Genomic DNA, 25,990 nt, shown 5'->3' on the forward strand with positions numbered 1-25,990 from the left:
CCATTATCATAACCGCGCGAAACCGTCGTCCGAAAGTCCCTGAGCACGTAACGCAATAAAATAGCAATCTGTTTTGAATTAAAGATTAGAGTTGCTCGGAGCCATCGGAGATTGCTGTAAAATACAGTGGAAAGCTCACAGTCATAATAATAATATATTGACTGTCTCTCATCTCGTCTATTGGCTATCTGCTATTTTCTATGTGACCGAGTGGAGCACAATGCGCTAGGTACAATAAAGGTGAATTATTCGCATGCAATTCATAGTGAATTATCACCGTCCAGATAGCGGTAATTGTGCGGTAAATGCGGAGGTGTTCAAGGGGTAACGTCGTATTACCGGTCAACATAATTACTGCGATGGGAATTATACATCTGCGGGGGATTTTTACACGATACAAGAGTAAGCAAACAAGGTGGTGAGATGCAGATCGTCCGAGTCGAGAGTCGTGAATGCCATTGTTTTGGGACATTGTTTACAAAATCCGAGTCCTTTTAGACTAGGGGTGCTAGTGTATTGTAAGATATTATGTGTTTTGTCTATGGCCAGGAGTGACTGCACTATAAATCAGAAAATCTGTGGGCATGTCTCAACACGTGATTTCCACTCTGGCATTAAAAAACACTATACAGCGAAAGGTGGAACTTGTTATATGTTTTCATATTAAGAAAAAAAACCGAAAAAGTTAATGCTGAAGCAAAAACTCTCGGGCGGGGAGCTTTCGAGCCCTGAAATTTTATCAAAGAAAACATTTTCTGATCGTTATGTCATTTCTATAGGTGGTGAAGGAAAGAGGTTTAGATATAAATCGAGCCTAGAATACTGGTCACATTACTAGATCTTATAAAAGTATTGAATGTTTCGTGGCGAATAATAATACCCCGTTAACTAATAAATCTTTTAATATTTTATAAAATAAAGCTTTTCAAAAAAAAGCTAAGTAAAAATTATAATTTTTTTTATTCTTCGTTGTAGAAACTCGCTAAACTGCCAGCTCATTTTGTCAGCAGGTTAATTTAACAATAATAATTATAACGAGTTACTTATAATACTTTTATTTCAATAGAAGGCTTGGATAAATAGATTGTAAACCGACATTAATTAAAGTAACTATTTTAAATTTAAATTGTGAATTCACATAGTAATAAAATTCAATTCAGTATGTCCGGTAAACGGCACAACACTATCACAAATATTGGCTTATGTCCGACCGCAGTCGGCGCAATCATATCCGATACAACATTATCCGCCATTGGGGCAGTCGGGAGGGGTGGTGGTGGTGTACGGTAGTGCCGGTCGTCGGGTGAGTGCGGACGCTCCAAAATGCTGGGACTCCGTCCAGATGTTAATTGAAACTGATTTCGGACTGTTGATGCTGGCGCGAATGGGATTAAAATACACTGATTTGCAATGTGATTCTTGTACAGTGTACCTGGCAACTGGCAAAAAATTAAATTATTACCGTAAATGTGTTCAATTAAACCACGACATTGACACATGCCTAAATGCAGTGGGGAGTTGCCAGTTACACGTTGCCAAAGAAAGAGGGCTTTTACAATGGAGCTCTGATACCAACTCTGATATATGGCAGTAAGGCATGGAACTGGGAAAGGGATGATGTATGAGAAGTGAGAAAGATAATGAAGGAGTACGTGCCAGAAAGAGAGTTGCGAAGCGATCCATTATATCTGGTTTCCTCTGTAGAAACGTCAGCAAACATTTTATTTGAGCTTTTATCGTGCAATTAATATGCAATATGAAGGGAATCATATTGTCCAGTCAATTTCAAACGTTAAAGATCGGTTGTTTCACAGAATTTGAGTAATTCATCAAATTTCAAAGACAATTTTCAATTTCTGTGAAATAACGGGTCACAGAACTTTATTGTTAACTAGGCTTATCTCTCAGTAACATAGCAATGCACTTTCTATTGATGAATGGCTGAGACATATCCAATCAAATGACTGAAGACTATATAGAACCAATCCATTGCCATCCAATTGCCTAGTAATCCTATTGATCGTTGGATTGCCGGAATGATGTTTGATCGCTTTCAATATTTATTTGCGTTCAATTTCGAGCATAGGCATTCGCTACTCATCAGATCAAAAATAATGTTTATCAATACACGTTTTGATACAGACTGTTTAAATTGTCTGTAACAAAGTTTTGAGTTTCTTGAATACGAAACGAATTCATGTTGCATTCACAGTCATAGGCAAGTCAATGATGGATCCGTTTAAACATCTCCCTCTCTCTCATAAACGACGTAGATAAAATTATCTCTAACCACGATATTTTATTTTATCAGCATTCAAATTAACCAAATGTCAATTTCGACAGGTTGGCATTCGACCTCGCAAATAAAATCAAAATAGAATGTTAGATTTAAAATTTAAAAATATGAATAGCGTGTACCTGTGTACTGTTAGGAGTATATTATGCTCTGTCCTTTATTTATTTAATTTTTATTCGCAGGCCGTACAGTGATAGAATGATAATCCAACTAATCCTTTCACAGCGATCGGGTCGAAACAAAAAAAATTAACACAAAAAGGAAGAGGAAAATGGGAGAAAAAAGTACATATAAAACGACACAGCATGTAGCGGGCTTTACGAGAGGAAAAAAGATATAAAAACAGGCGGAAAAAATGCCGGCCGTTTTGCGGAGGTTATATCAGTATTAGTAGCGTGTAGCGTGTGGGGTTACTACATACAGGATGCTTCAATTCTGTTTCATTTGCACAAATAATGTATTAAGAGTTTCTAATGGCATGGACTGTAAGTAAGAAGCTTGGGAAGGTTCAAATATCTATGGATCAATGCTGAGAAAATATACTACAAGATTTGCAAGACTTTATTTTCAGAATTACGTAAGTAAATAGGAAGCCGAAAATACAACAGTTTCGATAAACCAAACATGTAGAAAAATGATCCTGCTAAAAAAGTGACAGCATGCCAACTCCCTAATAAAATATTAATCATTCAGAACATATCAAGAACACGTGTTCATTTCCTGTGGGTTGGGTATGGCTCCCCAGTGAATGCTACTGGAGTGATGGTAGTAGAGAGATAACTAAACGTTATTAATGAAATCGACTCAGTATTTATTCACTGTTACGCAAATAGCAGATATTGGTTCCCACTAGAAGTGTAGCGGTGCGCTGTGAGAAAAAGAGTTGCGCCGTACTGTCCACGATCTGTTCTGTAGATTGCAGCCGCAGCGTTTATATAGGCGCTCCCGAGAATGTTCCCGAAAAGGCTCTAGAACGTCCAGAGGATTCCGGTCAGCGCAACCCGACGCTATCATATCTTCTCGTAGGTAGCCGGCCGATGATTTTTTTATTTTTTTTATTATTTTTTTTTTATTTATTAAAAGTATACAATACAGAATATAGTATATTATATAAAGCATTGTACTCCCAGGAGTTAATAAACTCATTGCGGGAATGATACGCATTACCGCGCAGTTTCAGGGTTGTCGCAAAGATGCGGGCCTGCAGAAGGGCTGCCACAGACCCCTTTCCCAGTGACGAAGTCACGAAACATGATTGATGATTTGAGTCAGGGCATATAAAACTGCGTTTCATAACTTTACGTATATCGCTGCGGAAAATATACATGTCTTCCGGATCTTGTACGTATACAGGGGTTCTTTCGTGATTCTTGGAGGTAGTTGTTTCTATCCGTTGGTAGTAAATTCGGTACTTCGGTCTCCGTCTGGTTGAAATTTTCATCTTCTGTGATGTAAGCTGGTTTAAGTCGATCGATGGATATTGTTTTTTATTGGTATTTTATCCTAATTACATATGTTTTATTGAACCGTTTAACAACTTGGTACGATCCTTTGTATGGTTGTTGTACAATCGTTCTAACAGCATCCCTCCGTACGAAAACATGCATTACTGTAGCTAAATCTTTGAATATAAAATCATCTTGCCTCCGTGATGTCTGATGGTTGCAGATCGAATTTCGTTAAAATGTTTACGAAGGTGTTTCACAGAATCATTAACGTCTACTTTTAATAGAAATTCTCCTGGTAGGCGTATTGGTTCTCCACAAACCATCTCTGCTCACGTGGTTTGTAAGTCTTCATGCTATGCTGCTCTTAATGCCATTAAAACTGCCGGGACAGATTCCGTCCATCGATCGTTTTCGTGACATCGGTTCGCGGCTTTTAATTGACGATGAAGTCGTTCTGCCGTACTATTTGCTTATGGATGGTAAGGCGTGTCATTATATGTATGAGTCGTCCCTGTCAAGCGGCTTAACTGCTTGAAATCTGAGACTCAAATTGTCGGCCCTGGTCTGTCGCGACGCGCAGGAGTGAACCGAAATGGATGATACAACCATTGCGCATTGTAGAAAGTTATTGCAACTGTTTCTGCTTCTTGATTTTACACGGAGAAAACTTCTGGCCACGTTGAGAATCTATCGACACATGTGAGACAGCATCTGTATCCTTCTGAACTTGGTAGTATAATTATGTAGATATGTACGAGAACATGTTCGAATCGTGAAGAAGGCGATATAAATATTCCAAGGGGTGTTGAAACATGTCTGACGATTTTGTTTCATTGACATTGAAAACATTCTATGTGTCCATCTTCTACAGTCTTCTTTAATCGATGGCGACAAATTAACAGTATTTCACATCAGTAAGTTTTCTCCGTGCACGCACTTTTTGGAAGACATGTGGATCGTTTTTTTTATATTAGGCGTCGCAATCAGACCACCATTAATTTTGTCCAACGACTTAAATAGGAAACTCTGTAGGAATTTCACCAATACAAAATGAATGGAAACAAAACATAAAAGAATTTAGCACCCTTGTACCCGAATTCTAGTCATATAAAAGCCGAGCACTGTTTGCGCGGGGCGGGATGGTGGGAAAAAGGATTGGCTCGACAAAGGCCAGGGGGTGAGTGGTGGGTGAAGTGGTATGGAAGGCGGAGTAGAGATGTCGACACAGACAATTCGCGTCAGAGGAAATGAATTTTAACACTCTAACCGAGGCACAATGTGCGACACATGTGTGGGCCGCGTCGCGCCGCGCGCCGGGAGATTTATCCGTGTTACCCTGTTACGTGTCAGACAGTACGATAAGTACTTGCTTACATTCCGACAGATGTGTAAAACACCAGGGTAAGTAGTGTGTAGGTACCTTTGGCCTTTTTTCCACGTTTTCATAACATAATTGAGTGAACTTTACTTTACTCCGGCAAAAATTAGGCGCGTCAACAATTATGGGCGTGCTTTGATTGACATATGTTACAATTATTAACTATTGCAAAATTCCAGATTTTATTATTAAATAACAAATAATACAAAACCAAATATTATCACTAAATGCCTGGCACATAAAAAGTCAACAAGGTTCAAAGGTCAAAACTCAAAACCTGCGCCAACCAAAACCAAAAAAATATATTCATTTCTAATGTGCAAATGTGGGTTGTCATTTTCATTTTTTCACTATTGACATCACTTAAATCTGAATACTTTCATTGCTTGCGACATTTATAAATACCAGTTTAAAAGCCTTAAACGCGTGAAAAAAATAAAAATAAAATTGTTTTACGCAACAATCCAGCGATCAAAATAATATCTTATATTGTTCGATCGATAATGATAGAAAATCTAAATCAATTCGAAACACTATAAATTTGTATTGTACACAATACATAATTTTAAAAACTTCTTAAATAATGTCAAGACGTACCTAATATTAACAGAGTAAACAAGGATGATTGAGATAAAGAATAAGACAAGAGGCTGTAAAGTAAAACAAGACGAATTTGAAGTCACATTGGAAAGTGTATGTATCTGCTAGGCGCACTGTATTTTTGATGTCCAAAAGAGAAAACCTTAGGTAGATCAAAGGTTGAATTTTGTCAATAAATGAAGTGGGCTTCACTGAGCGGTGTTCGTAAGCCAAGTAGGGTCGCCAGTCAACAGTGGGTAGCGAGGGAAGGTTTTCAGGGGTGAGATTAGGGATGGTAATTGAAGCATTAATAATTATGATGTCAGTCAAATCACAACTTAAAGAAATTAGTAACCCTATCCTATCGGGGGTTGGCCATCATTAGAAAAATCGTCAACATGCAGGTTACTAGCACGGAACAACTCAACTAGACGGATTCACCGCAATCATTTTGAAAGGTAGATTATGTTATGTTAGTTTTATCGTTAACACGTAAGCGTAAACTAGGCTACTCTAATCTAAACCTATCATAATTGTGATTCTTAATAACATAATTGTACCGGATTTCAAAATGATTGCGTTTTATACGCGACTACCAAATATTTTATAAAGTTGTTAAAAAACTTAAATAAAAACAAACATTTGAGGTTTTAAGCCCAATCTTGTCAACAATATTGTTGCGTGTCCCTAGGCGAGGGGAGTAGGTACGGTATTGAGCGCGAACCGCCCCGATAAACCCACCCAACCACGCTTGCCCGAGCCCAAATAATACTCAGTTGGTGTTTGATCCCGGCTAGGGTTGCGCTTGACTACCGGTCATACCCTACACTGGGTCGCTCCATACTCCATACACCGCAAAACAACCAAATTCTCTAGTATTGCCAAAGTTTTAAAATGACATGTCATTTAATGTAATGTTTCAGTGAAAGTTAATAGTCCATTTCGGAGCAGCGGTACCACGCGCCAATCCGAAGACCACTTGTGGCAGTGCCTATTGAAGTTTAATAATTTAATTTAATCATTAGCAATTAAATATTATGGAACAAAACATTTGGAGCCAACCTGTCTAACCGTATTTTTTTACAGATAAATTTGTATATCATAACTCCTTAGCATATGATGGAAATTAAGTGAGCGCTGAAAATAGTTGTGTTGACGTACAAATTGATAAGTAAAAACCTGTGTAAATTTAACGACGCTAGAGCCCTTTGAGAATTTTTAAGAGTTTCGTAGGTCAAATGTTTAACATTTTTTTCGCCTAGAAATCTTATAAATATAGTTAGCAAAAAAAGTGGTCCAGTCCTTTTTTAAAATTTATCAGCGCTTTTAAACCAAGCAACCCCTCAATGTGGTGGGTTCTGTTTGCGTCACCCAAATAATATTAATAATAACTCTTAACTGAACAAACGATGAAGGTTTGTATTCTGATTTGATAAAAGAGCTTGATGGGATAAAAAAGAGGGAAGAGAGAATAAAAACAATCTGGAGGGATAGTATCCGATTTAGCCGAGGGAAAATATAGTCAAATAAAATAGGGAAATAGTCATTCTAATTGATTAAACATGCCAATTAGAACGAGGTGAGGTGAATCTCTTTAATCCTTTTTGAAGACATCAATAGCGAGGCGGTGTGAGCACATATCTTTGATTTATAAGTAGCGGGTTCGATTGACTTGATTGTTAATTCTTTTGAAATATTGGATGAATTTTACAACTTTGATTTATCACGTGATATAATAAATACATTTTACTGTCCTTTCCAAAAATCTTTGGCAGTTCCTTACATTTGCCCTACCTCAAGTGTGATGCACATGAATCGATTTTTAAGAGTACAAAGATATATTATTTCGGTTAGCTAATTGCGCGCGATTGTAAAAAGGACTAGTAATTTGTAAGCAGATTTTATTTTCGATGACCGAATTAGAAAGCGAGTTTCCTGTATAAAGAAAGTGGGACGGTCGCGTCGTCTCCCGCGCTCCGTGCAAGTTGTTAATTGAATGTATATGATCATGATAAACACTAGTTTGAAGATATGAAGGTAATAAAGTGAAACCGGTTCGGGCATTAATCTTTAAAAGTGGAAGAAAGTTTTTTAATCCACAAAATGTCAAATTTCAACGAAATATGTTTTTATGCATAACCGTAATATCGAAAATGTGGAAATTTCTTCGGTCGCTAATCTGAATTCAAAATTTACGCCACTGATGTAAAAAAGGTCTTAAAAAATTAAGCGTTGCCTTTCGGGGACACCCCTTTAGCGGGGGACTCGTAAAATGGGGTCCGTAAACTTCCCCATTTTACGTTTGCTCCGGGGTGAAGAGAACCCCCTTTAAATAAAACAATTCAGTTGCGCTTTATGCCCCACCCGATCTCTCCACCCATCACCCTGCCCCTCTCGTGATGGTGGGCACTGAGCTGTCGGTCTCGCTCCGTTCCGTGTAGAGGGTTCAACTAAGGGATGAACATAAATATGTTACACACTCACTTTGGGGCAGCGGTTTTTATCAAAAGTGATTCTCAATACTGTACCAGAAAATTTATATGTAATACATATCTCAATACAAAAGTGTGGGCACTCGTGGGCGATTAGTATTAGCACATGACTATAAAACCAAAGGTCCTTGGTTTACTGACTGTATTTGTCAAAAATATATAAAACTATAGTAGGTGCAAACGTTTATATGATCGTGTGAGAAATGTGGAGATCCACAAAGAATGCAATGTGATGAGTACGATGAAGAAAGGGACGCTAAGATGGTTTTGGCATGTAGAGCGAATGAACGAAGAAAGGAGTGCAAGGGAGAATATATGAGGCAAATATGAATGGTACAAGAATTCGTGGAGACATGGCATGATCAAGTGAATCAGATACTTGAGTCGGGCCATGTCAAGATTCAGAATAATAGAAGTGTATGTATGAGACGATGTATAAATGTGAATGAGGCAAGGAGTGGGTGCAAGACCGAGTTGTTTGGCGGTCCACCCTCTTTGCCTACCACTGCGGAGAAACGGCGTAGTGGTTAGTTAGTTAGTAGGTGTAGGTACTCGTACAAACATATATTTAAATTTTAATCATTTTAAATTGACTCCAAAAACCTCGTTCGCGTGTTATCGGAATTATTAATAATTTTGAACATAATTTATAGAGCATTTCCATACTGTTTGGTGAATATTACGAGTGTATAATATATTACCGCAACAAATATCAAGATGAGTAAATATCGACTAATTTTAACAATGAAATATTAAAATTCTTCTTTGTTGGTCTTAAAATATTTTTTCTTATTGGCATTTATAGTTTTCTGTTTAATTGCTTAAATTATCATTCGTGTCGATTTTGGGAAAATTCAGCAATCAGCGTTTCTACTTTCAGCTACCTACCAAGATTAGAAATCGAGATACATAATATTATATGTTCGTGATTGCATTACAATATTTATATCGATAGGCACAACAAGATTAATATCACTAATCAGATTTGAATTTATCAATCCCGTTTATCACCGACCCTTTCATCTGAACATCACAACGAGCACAAAAATCGTTTAATTTCGTTTACAATGCGTGCACGAAATTGGACGGCTGTTATTTGAACACCTTTACCGAAATATACATTGTGTTCACTCGAATATGAAATCAAGAGATACAACGGATAAGCCCATTCATGCTCGCTCCGATAGCCCTAGGGGTTCCCTCATACCCTGGCAGAGTTACCCCAGCCAACCCTACCGACCCGACTTGCCTACACAGTAAGGAGAGGGGGAGAAACAATACAGCCGGACTAAGCGGTACATCATTTTAGTATTCACGTTTTCACGAAACGATCGAGCGCCCCCCGGTGAAAACACGCTCCGGGCGGGTCGTCCAAACATCATCCCCTATACGCCATTAACAATACACGAAAGCCTCAACGAAGTATGGTATTAAAACCTCCCCTTATTACACTACTGACTCACGCTAACTAAAAAAAACACAATTAGGGATAATTTCAGAATGATTTCACAATGCGCAGTAGGTAGGTGGGTACATTCGTGTTGGTGTATGCGTAGCCAGCTCCTACCCATTATTCATTATTTGTGCCAATAATGTAAGCGAGATGTTCGTCACTAGGAGGGTGACACTTTTTGTCGGGGTGACTCTTCTTTATTTGGACTATGGAATTTTTATTGGCGGACGGAGAGCCCATGATTGAGACGTTACGTTAGATTAGGTACGTTTGACGCGGTCCACGTCCGGTAGGTATGCTGTCCTTGTTCTATCGGTATTACAATGGAAGATGCTCTGAGGAACTAGCGTCATTGATCCCTTCGGCACCGGTGCGTAGTCGGGATACACGCCAAACGCGCGCCCAACACTTGTACACGGTTGACATGTGTCACATGAGAACGGGTCGCTTCTACGATTCGTTCTCAAGTCAAGTTCAACAGCTCGGCTGTGGAACGAACTGCCGGCCTCTGTGTTTCCTCCCTCCTACAACATTGGACTCTTCAAGACCCATGTTCACTCTTTCCTCTCCACAAAAAGACCCTTCACACAGCATCCCCACAGATGACATAGGCCCTGAGGGAAATTATTTTCTTTAGGGCCTCCTGTGTGGAGTTAATATATAAAAAAATAAAAAAAATTGCTTAGTAAGGTATCAGTTTTCTCCTCTTGTGTACTTTTTAAGCACAATATTCTCATTACTGAACATAAACTGACTCATGTTTTATATTTTTCATATTGTTATTTTGTTATATGCAATAGTTAATTTAATTTAACTGTTTTCACTTGAAATAATCTTAAAAATAGACTTTTTCTCATTTATTTTCCATTTTTAAATTTATCTTAGTAAAGCGCACTTGAAAAGAAAAATACAAAAGTGCGCTATACAAATCTTATGTTATTATTATTCACACCCCCGGGTTTACGCTACGTGTTTCGCTGAACTCATAGAGCTACAATTAGAGGCGCTACTGCGTGCTAATATCTCGTCGAACCTTGTTTCACTATTCGAACGCCGGATTCAGTAGTTTTAGTTAGAGCGTTGGGAGAGTTGGAGGTCAGTTGGAGGTAAAAGAGCGGAACCTATTTTTTTCGCTTTATCTCATCTAAATACGGTGTCTACTCGCCTTCATCAATACCCTCTTTGACGGCCGGCGTGGTCTAGTGGTATACGCTTTTGACTACAGATCCGAAGGTCGCGGGTTCGAACCCGGCGTGCGCAAATAAATTTTATTTGATTAATTTGTGTTATTTCACAATTAATTAATTTAAAATAATATATAGTATATTTGCGGCACGTTCCAGAGTGGAAGATACTCTCAGTATCGCCCTGGTGTAAGACCACCATTCAGAATTGAAACGTTGCTTGAAATGGCTTTAGCCGTGTTTGGTGACCAGATCTGAATAGCCAGGTACTTCCCCACCTTCCTCTTCCCCATCTCCCTCCCCTCCCCAATACCCTCAGCCTCACAACATACCCCAATTGGGGATGCCATAGTCTCACTGGCTCCAGACGGGAGCAGTTGGGACTCTTGTGCGGTATTACTGTAAAAAAAAAAAAAAAAAAAGTTGAACAATCCTCTTTAGCCTTTTGGATTTAGAATGAGCAACGTTGTAACAAACAACTTAACGTTAAAACGTTGAGGAAGGCAATGCCTCAATAAAACACAAACCCGTCGGGTAAACACGCACGCGCCCGCTCACTGTTTAATCAAAAGATTATTTCAACTCTTGGATAAAAATCCCCCCTTAAAATCCCTTTTGATTTCACAAAGAGGGAGTTGCGGGGCGGAAAGGGACAGACCCGCGGGGTCAGAAGGGCGGCTCGTGGGGCAAAACGGAATAGGGCAACCCTTCCATGAATAAATTCACCCGGCCATACCGTCGCGCGTCGACCAGATAACCGCAGTATGGCCGTGTAAACAGGAATAAATAATGTCACTTTGTAATATTATTGTTGCGGAGTCGTTCTTATTTATCTCAAATGTTAATTGTTGTTGGATAATCCGCCAGAGTTCATTTGTGAATCTAATTCAGGATTCAAGCGGTTTTGAATGTTGTGTTTACGGGAAAGTTTCCGAACATAATTAGAATAAAAATAAAATCTAACCTTTAAACTACCCGCATACCCTTAAAGTACTTGAAGAAAGGAGTCGTACGTTCGTACCTTCCTCTCCCTTCTCACACGTCTTGTATGATACAGAAAATACTAGAACGATGACGCCAGGTGCGATCTCTCTCTGGGACTAAATTAAGGGCGATAATCAGCTGAACAAACAAAATCGCATGCATATTAATACCGTCTGAAAACTTAGCAGCAATTAATGGAGGTACAGGCTTTTGAATTATGAAGGGTTGAATTATTTTCAATGAAATGTTCATTAACTGGGGACGAATAATTACCGTGGTAAGTTATTCAATATTTAGAAAGTCATTATTTTAAACCGCTTTATAACTAAGAGAACATAATGTGTTCACAGTCAATTTGACGTTGAGTCACGAACACAGCTTATCAAACAAATTCGGAGAGAAATATATTTTTAATAAATCTGGTTAAATATTATTAAAAGTTTGACGAAAATTTTGCTATATTGTTTTGCCAGTATTTTTCAAATGGTCAATAGAACGAGTCACAAATTAAAATGTAAGACATTTCGAGCACAGTGAAAATAGAAATATGAAATGCGTATACTATATTATAAGAACCTATATCGTGGGGCATTGATACAAAAATACATAAAACTTGTGTTATCAAGCATCAAGCTGTGCCTCGAAGGGGTACCAAAGCAAAAACACGTATTCGTAACGAATACAGAGCAACGCAGTCAAAACCCTTACTTTAATATTAACGATCATTCCGTAGAGATCATAACACATAACAATGTGACTATCAAAACATGCCATTTGGCGATAGGGACAGTAGCCAGTGGGGGTAGATGGGGTAAGTATTGCACCAGTTTCCCCAACGACTGGCACATTGCCGTCACTAGCTCCACTCTCCGCTCCCCAATAACTGGCTAAGGGTTGTCGACCATGAAATAGTGACCAGATTTCAATTATGAACGTAATCGATCAGAAATATCCGCACCATTTGATAGTAAAAAAAAATATTTCTTCTAACCTATTAAGCACCACGGCTACCCAATCTAAATACGGATTTGTATCCGTAATTTATTTTAAAATCGTGCATGTTTTCGGGTACTCGTATGAACCCACGAAATGCAGAAATCGATAAAACTGTTGGTAGAAAACCTGCTTAGTAAAAACCAATAAGCGCTTTTATATCGTACTCCTCTATAATTAAAACGCGATTTCAGTTAAATTTGAATAGACTAAAATAAGGGCTTTCATTTCATGCCCGCCTTAAAAGGGCCGAAATATTTCTACCTGTAAGGTAAAGGTATTCATTTGTTATAAGCCCCGTTAATTCCGAAATGATAGCAGCAGATGTAATGCTAGAGGGGACATCAACAAGCAAATTGTGTGATTATCTCTACGGTAGAACCCTCGTCCCGTGGTTTAGGGTAGATAAACAGGACTGTGCGCCGGATTTTTGCGGTACCGACTGATATGTACATATACGAGTATACTATTCGTTTATAATTTCATAAATGGGATTTGCATGTGTTGAGTTTGAAAATATTTATTTTACAAGACTTTCGGATGTATTGCAGTAGATGTGAACATCCCTTGACTATCTCATAAGTTAAAATATAAGGCCGGGTTACCAAGACGGTCGCGGTGTACGAAGGTAAATAAAAGGCAAACGCAAGTAAGCTGGGGTATGCTAGCGGTGTATGAACTCCGCACCAAACAAAATATAAAAATATGCTGTTACATTAGGCAGAAAGGACGGACCGCCAAACAACTCGGTCTTGACACACACTCCTTGCCTCACTCACATTCACACATTCTCTTCTATTATTCCGACTCTTGATATGGCTCGATTCAATATCTTCCTCGGGCGACCGCGACTTATGCTACCATTCACATTTGCATCATATATTCTCCTTTCACTCCGTTCTTCGCTAATTCGCTGTCATCAGAAAAAAATTCTCCATAAAAAAGTTCTATACGCGGACGCATGGAACTTACCCGAGGTTCATGCACTATATGAACTCACTTGAGTCAATGAATAGATTAAACCGGACTTTCTCCAAATCTTGTAATACTTGTTTTAATATAGTGCGTAACTCTATTGATAGCCTATTCCTCGTGGAATTCCACAGCACTATACGTCCCTGAAAATTTCTGCCGTAGTCGTCGCCAAGATATCACACGCCAGAACAGATATTTTAGCATAGCATCATAGCATGGCAACAAGAATGGTGATATTGAATCAAATTTCTAAAACAATAGATATATTTATTTGCTCTTTACACAAATTTAAAGCAAGGAGAGAAGTATTTCCAAGAACTAAAAGCAATGAATCTTTGAAATTGGAATATCGCTGTTGGAAAATGGAAGTAAAAGCCTCCTCATGTGCAAAACAAGCCAATCCGAAAAGGTGAAAAAAACAATAATATACCATGTTTTTTTTATGTTTCTCAATTATTGCATCGGCGCATCGATCTTTAATATTAATTCAAAAATAAATAAACCACACCTGGCGAAAGGGACCAACCCTTACAGTCAGGGTGGGAAGGATTTAGGGACAATCAAAGGGCCTGGCTGTTGGACACACAATTAGGAGAGATCCTGTCGAGGGGAGAGATAGACCCCATTGCCCAAATGGCGGTCCGATGTGTTATTCATGATCCTAATACCAATGTAGCGTGAACGATTTAAAAAGTCGTTTTGTAAATTTGAAATGTTAATGTGAAATTTGCTCAGCGAAGAGGTAACTTTAGTCATCTAGCTAAGACTCGTGTTGGAAGTAACAAACTGAAGTTTGCTATTGAATTTATTGTAGAGGGCTATAAAATCATCACTACGCAATGACGTTACAGAATATATAGAAGCGCTATAGAAATCTCAAAGTGGCAATCAAAAAGGACGTCAATTGTAGTGATTTCGATTTAATAGTGTTAGTATTTAACTGTCAGGCATCGCGTGAGGTCGTAAGCTAACTCTAAGTAAATTAATTTCCTTAAAAAGTGCCAAATTACCTCTTGTGCAATGAATAAAAGCCAACGAATAACATTTCATTTGTAAATACAAGGCCAAGGCCGAGAAAATGCAGGGCCGACTAGAGTATAGATCTGGGAGCGCAACTGCCAAGTTTTTTTAATTTTAATTTTTTTTAGTATAGCGACTATTTAAACATTGTACATCCAAAATATGACATTAAATATATGTACAGTAAATTGTATTTCTTAGTCCTCCTCACTATTGACTGGAGTGACCTGAGCTGAGGCGGACTAAAGTCAATCATTTCTGTTTTATTAGTTTACTATGTCGTTTTTAATGTTTTTTTCAGAGTTTTTTCATTAATCTCTTTCAGCCAGATTTTTATTGTTGATTTGTAATCATTCAAATTTTCTATTCGTTTAATAGCAGGGGGAAGGATGTTGTGGAGTTTCGTCGCAAAATAAATATAATTTCTTTGTCTGAATGTGGTTTTATGACCTGGAATACTGATTGATTTGACCTTGTTTGATGAACACGCGGTATTGTAAAGGATGTAGTATTTTTGAATATATTTATTTTTCGTATATATTTAGCATATATTAGTTGTACATTTGGTACATAAAAACTATTGAAATTTTCAAACGAAGGCGTTCCTATGGGTGCTTTCAATGTGGTCTTTGTGATTCCTTTTTTAATTGTATTCAGGATATGTATATACTTAGATACAACAGATTCGCATCCTATAATTCCATATTCAATACGAGAATGACATAAAGCGAAATGGATTTTTAGGTCCTTTTTATTTACCACATTTCTTAGATTTTAAAGAAATATATAAGTTTTTCCGTGGTACCTTTGATATGTAGGTCCCATCTAAGATTTTCATCAATTACTACCACGAGATATTTTATGCTCTGTGATTTTTCTATAATCAGGCATTGACATTGAACATTATTTCTATGGCCAATTTCGAAGTGTACTAAGCCCCTATTCAGCCACATTAAATGTTTTCGTCCAGTACATAGATCAAAGTCGTAAAGAATAAATACTTTTTTATGTAAGAAGAGAGTCCAAGCTGTGCGGAGACAACGGAACTATGACATATCTGAAAAGATAGCTGACGTCAGTCGATATAGATCAACTCAGTCGTAAAGAATAGCCTAATAATAAATACTTTTTTATTGTTTAAGAAGATAGTCTAAGCTGCACAAAGCCAACGGAACTATGGCATCCCCAATTGAAGACCGACCACAGAGTAAAAACAAGGAATGGCAATTCAAGACAAATTCGAATAAATCAGAATTGAAAATTTAAAACACTGTATTTTGTCACTAACATTCATTATAAATGCTGTTTCTAAATCCATCTTTGTCTACTTGCGCGCGGATGTTCTCGATTCTCGGCTGCCTCGGTTGTAGCTAAAACAATTGTTCAGTGTGAAAGATACAATATATGCCAACATGATAGTCACTTCAATTTGAGATTTTAAGGTTTGTCTTCAATAATCGTGATATGTTGGGATGTTGAAAGGTTTGGCGAGAAGAAATAGATAAGCAAAAAGGAGCGTTGGGTTAGGTTAGGTATTCAGACGTGGTCGTGGTCACTAAAACACCGTCAAAGCCATATCCAACAAAGTTTCTATACTTAATAGTGGTCTTTCACTTGGGCGATATTGAGAGTATCTACCACGTGTCTGTGTATTTACGGTGACCGGATAAATCATCACAATGATAATTCGTCACATCTTTAAAAAATTATATAAAATCATGGAAAGTGATAAAACAAAAACTTGATTAACTGGGTTAAGTAGGTTAGATAAGAATAGGTTTAAAAAAAAAAATTTCATCGTTTCTAATGACTTTATATCACTTTTTAAAAGTGTGTTGAACTGTCACTGTGTTGAGTTATCATGGAACCGTATTTACAGCACTTGAAAATATGTATTTTTAAATGCATTGTATGAACGTAGGAGTTTCAATATATATATGTTAAATTAATCTATATTAATTAAAAATTATTTAGGTACAAACATACAAATTTTCTATTTTAAGTATTAGTTGTCCGGCTTTGCAAGGTGCCATTGAGATGAACGTAAAATAATAATGTCACAACAATGTTGCTATAAAAAGTAGCCGAGCATTATAAAATATCTCTCTCAGAAAGAAGATGCTAAACCATAGATAAAGACAAATTGTACTGAGTTCCAGGATGACCCAGGACTCTGTGGTCAATGTATATTGTCTAAAAAACTGCCTTCTTTTGAATACAAATAAATGTATCATCATATCTTATTCTCGAAGGTAAAATACAATATTCTATTCTTATTTAATTAAGAACAATCTTTTAAATAGGGTAAGATTCTATTAGACAGTAAATTTCTCTTTCAATCTCCCAACGAGCATATCACGTCGAAGGCTTTGAAAATGCTAGGATTAGTAGGTACTTCGAATAAGTTCAGTTTTCTAAAATCTACAAATATATAAGATTCTCTAAATTCCCTACGTCAGAAGCCACTTCAATAGTGTTGAACCCTCATTGTCCTACATATAAATCAAACATAGAAAGATTTCAGAAAAAGTTTTTAAAATACGTTTCCAAATCATGTCTCCGTGTAGGTACCTTAAAACACTTGATGAACGCCGACATATTAGAGACCTAGTAATGCTTTATAAGATAATTCACAATATTATTGATAGTTCGTACCTATTAATCATTTCAGATGTCCTTTAAGAGTTACTCGATTTCCTGCACAATTATGTAGGGCCTAGGAAGGACTATTTGTACAGCGTCCTTGAGGTAGTTTTTCACAAAAACGACGCTACACACAATTATCAAATAACAATTATTGTGATTGTTATCTGTTTCGCCAAATCATCATCATCAAACCAAACCCGCATTTTGTCTGTTAAGAATGCCTTATTACACGTGTAAAGGTAATATAAGTATAAACAAGGTCAGGCTTGGTGGTGAGACATTAAATGATAATTTGGGGTGATGTATAAATGAATGAATTAAGATTTAAAAGTTAGTAATACGGAACGCGTGTTTGGGAACGGTAGCGGCTGCAAACCGCGCCGACTGCGGCTATCCGCCAACCAGCCACCAGCAACCAACCTATTGATTACACACGACACGACTATACACTACTCTATTACACCCGTAGGAACTATACACGATTCACGCATATTAATAGTACACAACTGCCAACGAAGATGCTCCGAGGAACTAGCATATTCACATTATTCCACCGGTGCACAGTCGGGAAACACGCCAAACGTGTCACATGAGACTGGGTCGTTTCTACGACTCATTCTTGAGTTTGACTGCTCGGCTATAGAATGGTTTGCCGGCCTGTGTTTCCTCCCTTCTATGTCATGGATGTCTTCAAGACTCAGGTTCTCTCCTGATCCTCCACACAGCATCCCTGAAGATAGGTATTCACATTCAATTCATCAATATTTCGCGTTGCTATGCGCTGTTTGAAAAACCCTAATTAATTAAACGCGCTAATGAAGCCCGCTTATCGATAACAAACATTCAATCAATTTGTTAATCTAATTCGAATAGATAATAATAATTAATTTGACTATTGCTAATAATGGCAATAAATAACCGGAATCACCGTAGTTATTTCTACTGAGGAACGAGACTATCTATTGATCTATACTGATATCGTAAATTCCAGACAGAATCCTTTGACTTTGTTGTCAATATCAGAAGGCAAATAATGATTTACGCAGATTTATATCTGGACTTCGATCAAATAATTAAATATCAATTGTTAATAATCTGAGAATATTTATATAACAACAGCGAAACTCATTCCTTCTTTGAGATTACACTAAAACAATGTAAGCTACCGATTAAAAAATATGTAAATAGACACAACATAATTTAATCTGAAGATAAAGATAATTTAACTATCGAAAAACTTAACAAATATATTTTTTGCTTTGGACTTCTGGTTGGTAACATAATAGAAATAATATTTGGATGATTTGTCACCTCAAGGGAGCTCTATAAATATACCTACAATATAACTTATTGGAACTTATGTGTTGAGAGCAGGCTCAGTTTATAATATAAGCAGTTTAAAACATTAATACAAATAACAACACAATATTATGTTTAAGTTAAATAAACAATCAGCCTCGTACCATTTTTTTAATTTTTAATTTTAATTTTTTTTTATTTAAAGAAAGCAAGACAAAAATATATATTACAGTAAATAATAAAATAAAATACATAAAAAAACAGAAAAGTTCCAATAAACTACTTTTCAGTAGTTTGTCGATGGCAAATGCATACTTATAAATTGGTCTCAATAAAATCTTTGATGTTAGATCTATCTTGGTTGATGATCCAAGACAAATGTTTCAAAGAATTGGAACAAAGTTCTTTTCAGTGCTGTTTTTATTTAAGTTCTGTCAAGTAATTGGCCTGTAGTGACATACTAATAGAACTTGAATAGAACTTCCACGGAACCCGAAAATGAAGGTTGAAATTTGATGAATTGTTCAAATTCTATGAAACAACCCATCCTTAATGTAATCCGCCCCTCGGTATGAGACAGAGTGGGGTGGAAGCATGGACTAAATACATCAATGGGTCTAAGGCTTTGAAAATGTAAATTCAATCAGAAAAGTGTGATTAAGATGTATTAAAGGCAATACACGAATATTACTCTCAGGTAGGTGTAATTAATTTAAGAGTATGAGAGCTTAGAGTTTTTTTTTGTATTCTGGACCTGAATTCTGTTGGGCTTTTTATGCATCTTGCATAGCTAATACGTGCCGCACGAGATATGCAAATATTAATAGTGCCGATTAATTCATTATTACGTTTGATTCATTCATACGATGTTTCTACATGTATACATTAAATTGTAACTTTTTGAAACTATCGATGGTTATTCTACATGTATACATTAGGTTGTAACTTGTTGAAACTATCGATGGTTATTCTACATGTATACATTAGATTGTAACTTGTTGAAACTATCGATGGTTATTTTGTGGAGATGAAATGTTGAAATTCGATAAAATTATTTTTATTAAAGCTCTGTAGTGTTCAGTATAAAAAAACAACAGAAATGGTTTTTTTAATCTATCTAACTCCCAGCCGTATGGAGACTGTGAAACTACGGTATTCCCAATCGGGATCTGTTATGAGAGAGAATGTAGTAAAGTTCTTCCCCCCTGAAGAAGAAGGGGGGAGTACCTGGCTATTCAGAATTGGTCACAAAACACGGCTAAAGCCATTTCAAGCAACGCTACAATTCTGAACGGTAGTCTTACATCATGGCGATACTGCGAGCACCTTTCACCCTGAAACTTGCCGTAAATATACTAGGTATTTATGGTTTTTTTATTTTAAATGAATAAATAGTTGTAAATTAATCAAATAAAATTTATTTTTGCACACGCACGCCGGAATTTGAATCCTGACTGATTGCCTGTCGAGAACATTACCCTTCGAACACGGAGGCCATCAGTATTCATCTATATACTCATCACATAGTGTAATTTTTTTCGAAGAAAGTAAGCCAGAAATTTGCCGAAACTTTTTCATTAACCGAAACTGACCAAAACAGAAACTTCGGTCTGTCATCAATCATTATTAAACCGTCCCGTGGCCGGTAATTTTCCGGTAATACAGAGATGCTATGCTAGATTCTAGAGTAGGTATGGCGCACCTAATCTCCCGCACACAAATAATGCATTCTAACAGTAATTGGGTTCGGATTGCACGGGCGAATGCATACCTAATACAATCTGCCTGAGCGCAATTCTGATTTTATGGAAGATTGGAAAACAACTTTAATGGCCGCCGTGTAAGAAGGAATGATTGAGAGCACCTACCTAGTAAAATCATCATTATGCGTCCGTCGTAAAAACCTATCACGGTGAGATAATAAGTATTTACGTAGAAGCTCTTCTTGGAGATAAAATCTTCGTAAAGTCTACGATATTCGAAAAGTATACTCTCTCTTGGCTCTTGGCTATAAGGGAACCCTTGCAATCCTCACCCATCACTCAAAATGTCTTATTGTTCACACATACTTTCACGGTTCAAACATAACATTGATTTGTATCGAATAGCCTTTGGATGTACGGGGAGGGGCTATTCGGTGTTTCCTCATATCTCATATCCCACTTTCAAGATTCAATGAAAATGTTGTTTCCATCCACTAAATGCATTATCTTAATTTCTTATCATTCGCCACGCTTAAGCATTACCGATGTGAACATATTTGATTACGTATTAATATACCTAATATTTTACTGGGTGAAATTTTAATTAATAATAATAATAATATTAAAATGATTTGTATAGCGCCGTTTTTGTGCAAAATCACCTCAAGGGCGCTGTACAAATAAATAATCTATTTCTACAACGATCTGTAATATTACTAACTGCATATGGAGACAATATAAAGTACCATACTTAGGTATACCAGGTAGGTTACTTGAGGTTAACATTAACTAATTGTTTATTAGCGAAATTTAGATACAAGATTTAGGACATAATTGGAAAATTGGACATAATTGGACTTTCCGGTATTTAGTTAAACCCATTTAGAATCTGGGTCGGTCGGAAGAAATTGGCACCTGTCAGTAAACCCACAAAACTTTAATGTAGTAACATTTATTTACTGGGTAGATAAACCAACAAACCAAAATATGTAATCTTTAATCACCGTGAATTCTGCTTTGACACCATAGACATATGAATATTAGTAGACCTGCCCTAAGTGATTAAAAGCGTATTATCCCCACTCCCCATACCGGTTCCATTGGAGCCGGCTGTGCTCGCGTATGGCCTCAAGTGAAATTTGAAAACGTGACGTCATCATTCTTGTGCGAAATATGGTCGAGGCATCATCGGTTCATTTTACGAAATAACACGGCAAAATGTTGACTTGTACTATGAAAACTTGTAAAAATAGATTTGAAAAAGAGAATAAACCCAATTGTCGTATTACATTCCATATATAAGCATTATTTTACTTTATTTTAAGCATATTCACATCGTATAATATAGATCAGTTTTTGAAACATATACTATCACATCGAGAAACGTCTGGACGCGAAACACAAAGCTGGTTGGTTGCTGGGAAGTAAATTATGAACATTTATAAAAGTGTCTTAACTAAATACTTAAACGAAATATTCGACTCTGAAAATAGAACCGAATTTTTTTGCCGAATTTGGACTTCGCAAATTTGTTCATAACGTGGCGAGTAATTTGCGCTCCCATGTAAAAATGTCTATTCATTCAAAAGCAGATTTTACTTTTAAGAATTAAATGGTGATATTATAATGCGAGATGCCTATTTACTGTCAGATTGATTTATTGACGAATCACAGTCAGCCTTACTCCCTTCGTTCTTCAACAGTTGATTTTACCCCTCGCCATTATCTTCTCGTCTATTAATTCCTATGTCTGTGTTTGACACGTAGTAGGGTACTTCAACAAATGCAGATTTTTAAAATCGAATGCAACGAGCAGATGGCCACCGTGACCCTCTTGTATTATTATTTAAAGGATATAATGATAATATCTTTGTTCGCACCCCGTCCACGAGCGCACAAAGCACGTCACCGTACTGGGCATGTGCGGAACAAAGAAAACAATCATGATGACTAAGTACAGATACTGTGCACTGGAATTATAATATTATGAATGTGAACATTATCTATTATATCTGTTATAGTATTTGAAACACCTGTTTTAGTAGGTACTTGTTCGAGACAATGCCAACGCTATGCACGGAAGAAGATGGATTGCTAACGTAGGTAATTATTTGGAGATGTTATCTTTTGTATCTAGCAGCGTCGGGTACCTAATGAGAATTATAAGGTTCTTAATTACCGGGTGATTAATTGGGTTAGTGTGGTTTCCCATTAAATATTTTGTTAAAATACTAAATACATTTTGTTATAATATTAACGATTCGTTATTTTCATTTAAACCTTTGTAAAAACAGTCAAGCTAGCCATTGAAGTTATTCGAAAGTGTCATTTGATTTTGAAGGATGCATAGTTTTTCTCAAATAAAGTCGTAATCGTTGTTTTTATTAAACTTAAATTTAAATAACTTCTGAAAAAAGAATATTATCGTCACGAATTCGTCGTAATTAATTAAAATGTGAGCCTACATCCAGCCCCGTTATTAGAGTTTTAATGAACCGACGTCAGTGACAACACGAACCAATCTGTTTTGATTCGCGATTCAATTGATTCTGTCGAATATGAAGGGTTCATTATTTTAAAAACAATCTTTGTTATTTTTTATCACCATCGAACGGTGTATATATATGATGTAATACCACTTAATGAATCGATTCATGGTGAACGAATTAAGACAATTGACTCCTGGATATGAAGCATTGAATCTCATACAGGAGAGGTGACATTTTCATAATTGCTAAAAAGAAACATTTAAATAACAAATTTAATAAAATAAAAATCTTACCTGTTTGTGCATTTCAACATTGAGTCCATATGACATTTCGTAGTACTGTAAATGAATAATAAAAAATCATTAGTATTGGGAAATAACAGCTCCAATATTATGTTCAAAATTAAAATGAATAATAATTTTAAAAGAATGTTTTAATTAACGTAACCTCTCAACCAAATAAATTAACAAGTGCCAATATTGCATTAGCCACATTTTAATTTAAATTGCCAAAAACTTTTAATTACTCATCCATGCAAAAAAAATTATATATATGTATATGTATTCAAATACTTGTGGTTAAAGAGCGAAATCGAATCACATTTGTACAATAAAACTACATATATACAGAAATGCAAAGCCAAAACCATGCACATTTTAAAACACACTAAGTCTCTAATGTAAACGAGAGATATTGAGAGAAGGGTAAATGCATAACTCCATTAACGGAGAACTGAACGCAGTAGGCGCTAACAAAAAATTATCCAAAGAAGCGAAGTTAGAAGTCCACAATGGAGTGCTGGTACCTACCCTGATGTATGGAAGTGAGTGATGTATGGAACTGGCAGTGAAAGGATGAAAGTACCTAGACTGAATGCTGTTGAAATGAGATCCCTGAGGCATATGTGTGGTAAACCAGGTATGATCGTGTGAGAATGGTGGAGATCCGTAAAGAGTGCAAGGCTGGTGTAAGCGTAATGATTAAGAAAGGGACGCTTATATGATTTGGGCATGTAGAGCGAAAGAACGAATGCGAATGGTAGCAGAAGTCGGGGACGCCGAGGAAGACTTGGCACGACCAAGTGAATCAGATACTCCATGTCAAGAGTCAGAATAATAGAAGAGTATATATGAGACGATGTATGAATGTGAATGAGGCAAGGAGTGTGTGCCAAGACCGAGTTGTTTGGCGGTCCGTCCTCTCTGCCTACCCCTGCAGAACCGGCGTGATGGTTAGTTAGTTAGTTAGTTAAGCCTCTAAAACCAGCTGACTGAAAAGTTAAAATGTTAATCCTTACGCAGTAGATAAATCTATTCGAGTAGGTGAAACGTACCGCCGCGCTCAAAGAGTTGAAAAAACAAATTTAATTAAAAACAGGGAAGCGATTCGAAAATCATTGAATTGTAAAATAACGTGTCAACTGAAACTAAATGATTTAACACGTAATGGAATTGAAGCATTAAATTACACAAACCATCGAATTGAATATTATCCTATGGAAGGTGCTGCACATTTGGGTGCAAAAGTGTCAGCATTCATTTACTATGGTTTTTATTTGATACAATAACTTTACTTTTAAACATTGCCGTGCTGATAATCGAAACATATAAATAGCAAAAACATTTAACATGTTTCAAATTAATGGATACGAGTTACGATAGACACACGCTTTAGAGATATTTTAGATTGAAAAAGTATTAATAAAAATATAATTTATCGATACTATTAAATTATATCATAAAATATGTAACATAATATTGTATAATCTGTCATCACAAGTTATCATCCCAATATATATAATCTATCCATTCATAATAACAACTAGTACCTAATAATAAAATGACTCATTCGTCACTAAGGTACCTATTATTACCTGGGGTTAAGGCGATGCACTACGTCGTGTAATACTTTAAATTGAGCTTACGTAGATGGCGATAAAGTTTAAATTCCCGCTTAACACAATCCGCCTATTTTGATTTATGCAATAAAAAAACATGGCCAAAAAGTGCCTTTTATTTTATTTTGTGGGTGTTCAGGCATAAATATTTAATTTTTTTTCAATAATTTTATAAATAACCTTATTTGCCACATTATACAATAAAATCATAACCGAAAATGGGTTCGTAAGTAGGAGATTTTGAACTTTAAAGCAGTTTTCATAGGCCTTATTTTTTTTTCTGGGCTTATAAAAAAACTTATCTAAAAAACACTCGATTATTTCAAAGGCAAGATGTATCTACTCGCAGGATTTAATTAAAGCACCTGAAATATTTCTAGGCGACCAAATTTACAAACCAAAAACACATGATTTTGCATTACTACGCATGGCATCGCCATTTATTAATTTATGTGAATACCCAGAATAGCGCAGAATTGCCATAATCCCAACTGTTCGGGGGCAGCGCCTGTGGGACTACGGGTACGGGGATCCCCAATCGGGGTATGTTGTAATACTGAAGGGAGCAAGGGTAGGAAGGAAGGAGATAGGGAAGAGGAAGATTCAAGAAGTTGGAGTTATGGTATAACTGAGGACAAACAAGTATCTGAATCTAGTTCAAAAAACTCTCCCCGACGACGACTAGAAATTATTGTTCATCAGAACGTCTTTTTGTCAAATATACCCTTCAACATATTTTTTATAATCGATTATTTGACGCTTCGTTTCGACTTCCTTGGACTATAGGTACTAACTAGTATTGGGTAATTTTAGTGACTTAATTGAAGGATATAAAACTAGATTGAATTTTGTCTTGTGATGGTGAAAGTTAATTGATGTCTAAGTCTAAACTTCATAAATTTAGTGTGGCAAAAAAATATAGAAAAGAAAAACTGTTTAAAAAAGTATGGTATTGGAAAGGAAATTCGCGAATAAGCTACACTAACTACTGAGTTCATGACTTGACTGTGTATCTGATTTAAATGGATTTAGTTAAGACCTCACATATTTTGTGCCTAGATCTGTATAGTTAGGATCGCCCAATCTTTCCGTCTCCTCTCGCTTGTATCTCTCAAATATAGTTTCACTTTAGACGAGATAAATTAAAATCTGCT

At 36.5% G+C, this 25,990-nt stretch overlaps 1 protein-coding gene across 5 annotated transcripts in view; it reads right to left on the reverse strand.

The window, feature by feature from the left end:
- The window catches only part of LOC149425730 (protein groucho-like), a 358,855-nt gene that overhangs the window by 205,598 nt on the left and 127,267 nt on the right, over nucleotides 1–25,990 (reverse strand). For all 5 annotated transcript variants that reach the window (XM_089641419.1, XM_089641413.1, XM_089641399.1 and 2 more), the window contains exon 5: nucleotides 23,233–23,277. In XM_089641419.1, coding sequence (XP_089497545.1) covers nucleotides 23,233–23,277 — 45 coding nt within the window. The remainder of the gene's footprint in view (nucleotides 1–23,232; nucleotides 23,278–25,990) is intronic.

This window comes from Hesperophylax consimilis, chromosome 2, assembly GCF_061612785.1.
Source record: "Hesperophylax consimilis isolate HC1 chromosome 2, BYU_Hcon_1.0, whole genome shotgun sequence".
NCBI lineage: Eukaryota > Metazoa > Arthropoda > Insecta > Trichoptera > Limnephilidae > Hesperophylax > Hesperophylax consimilis.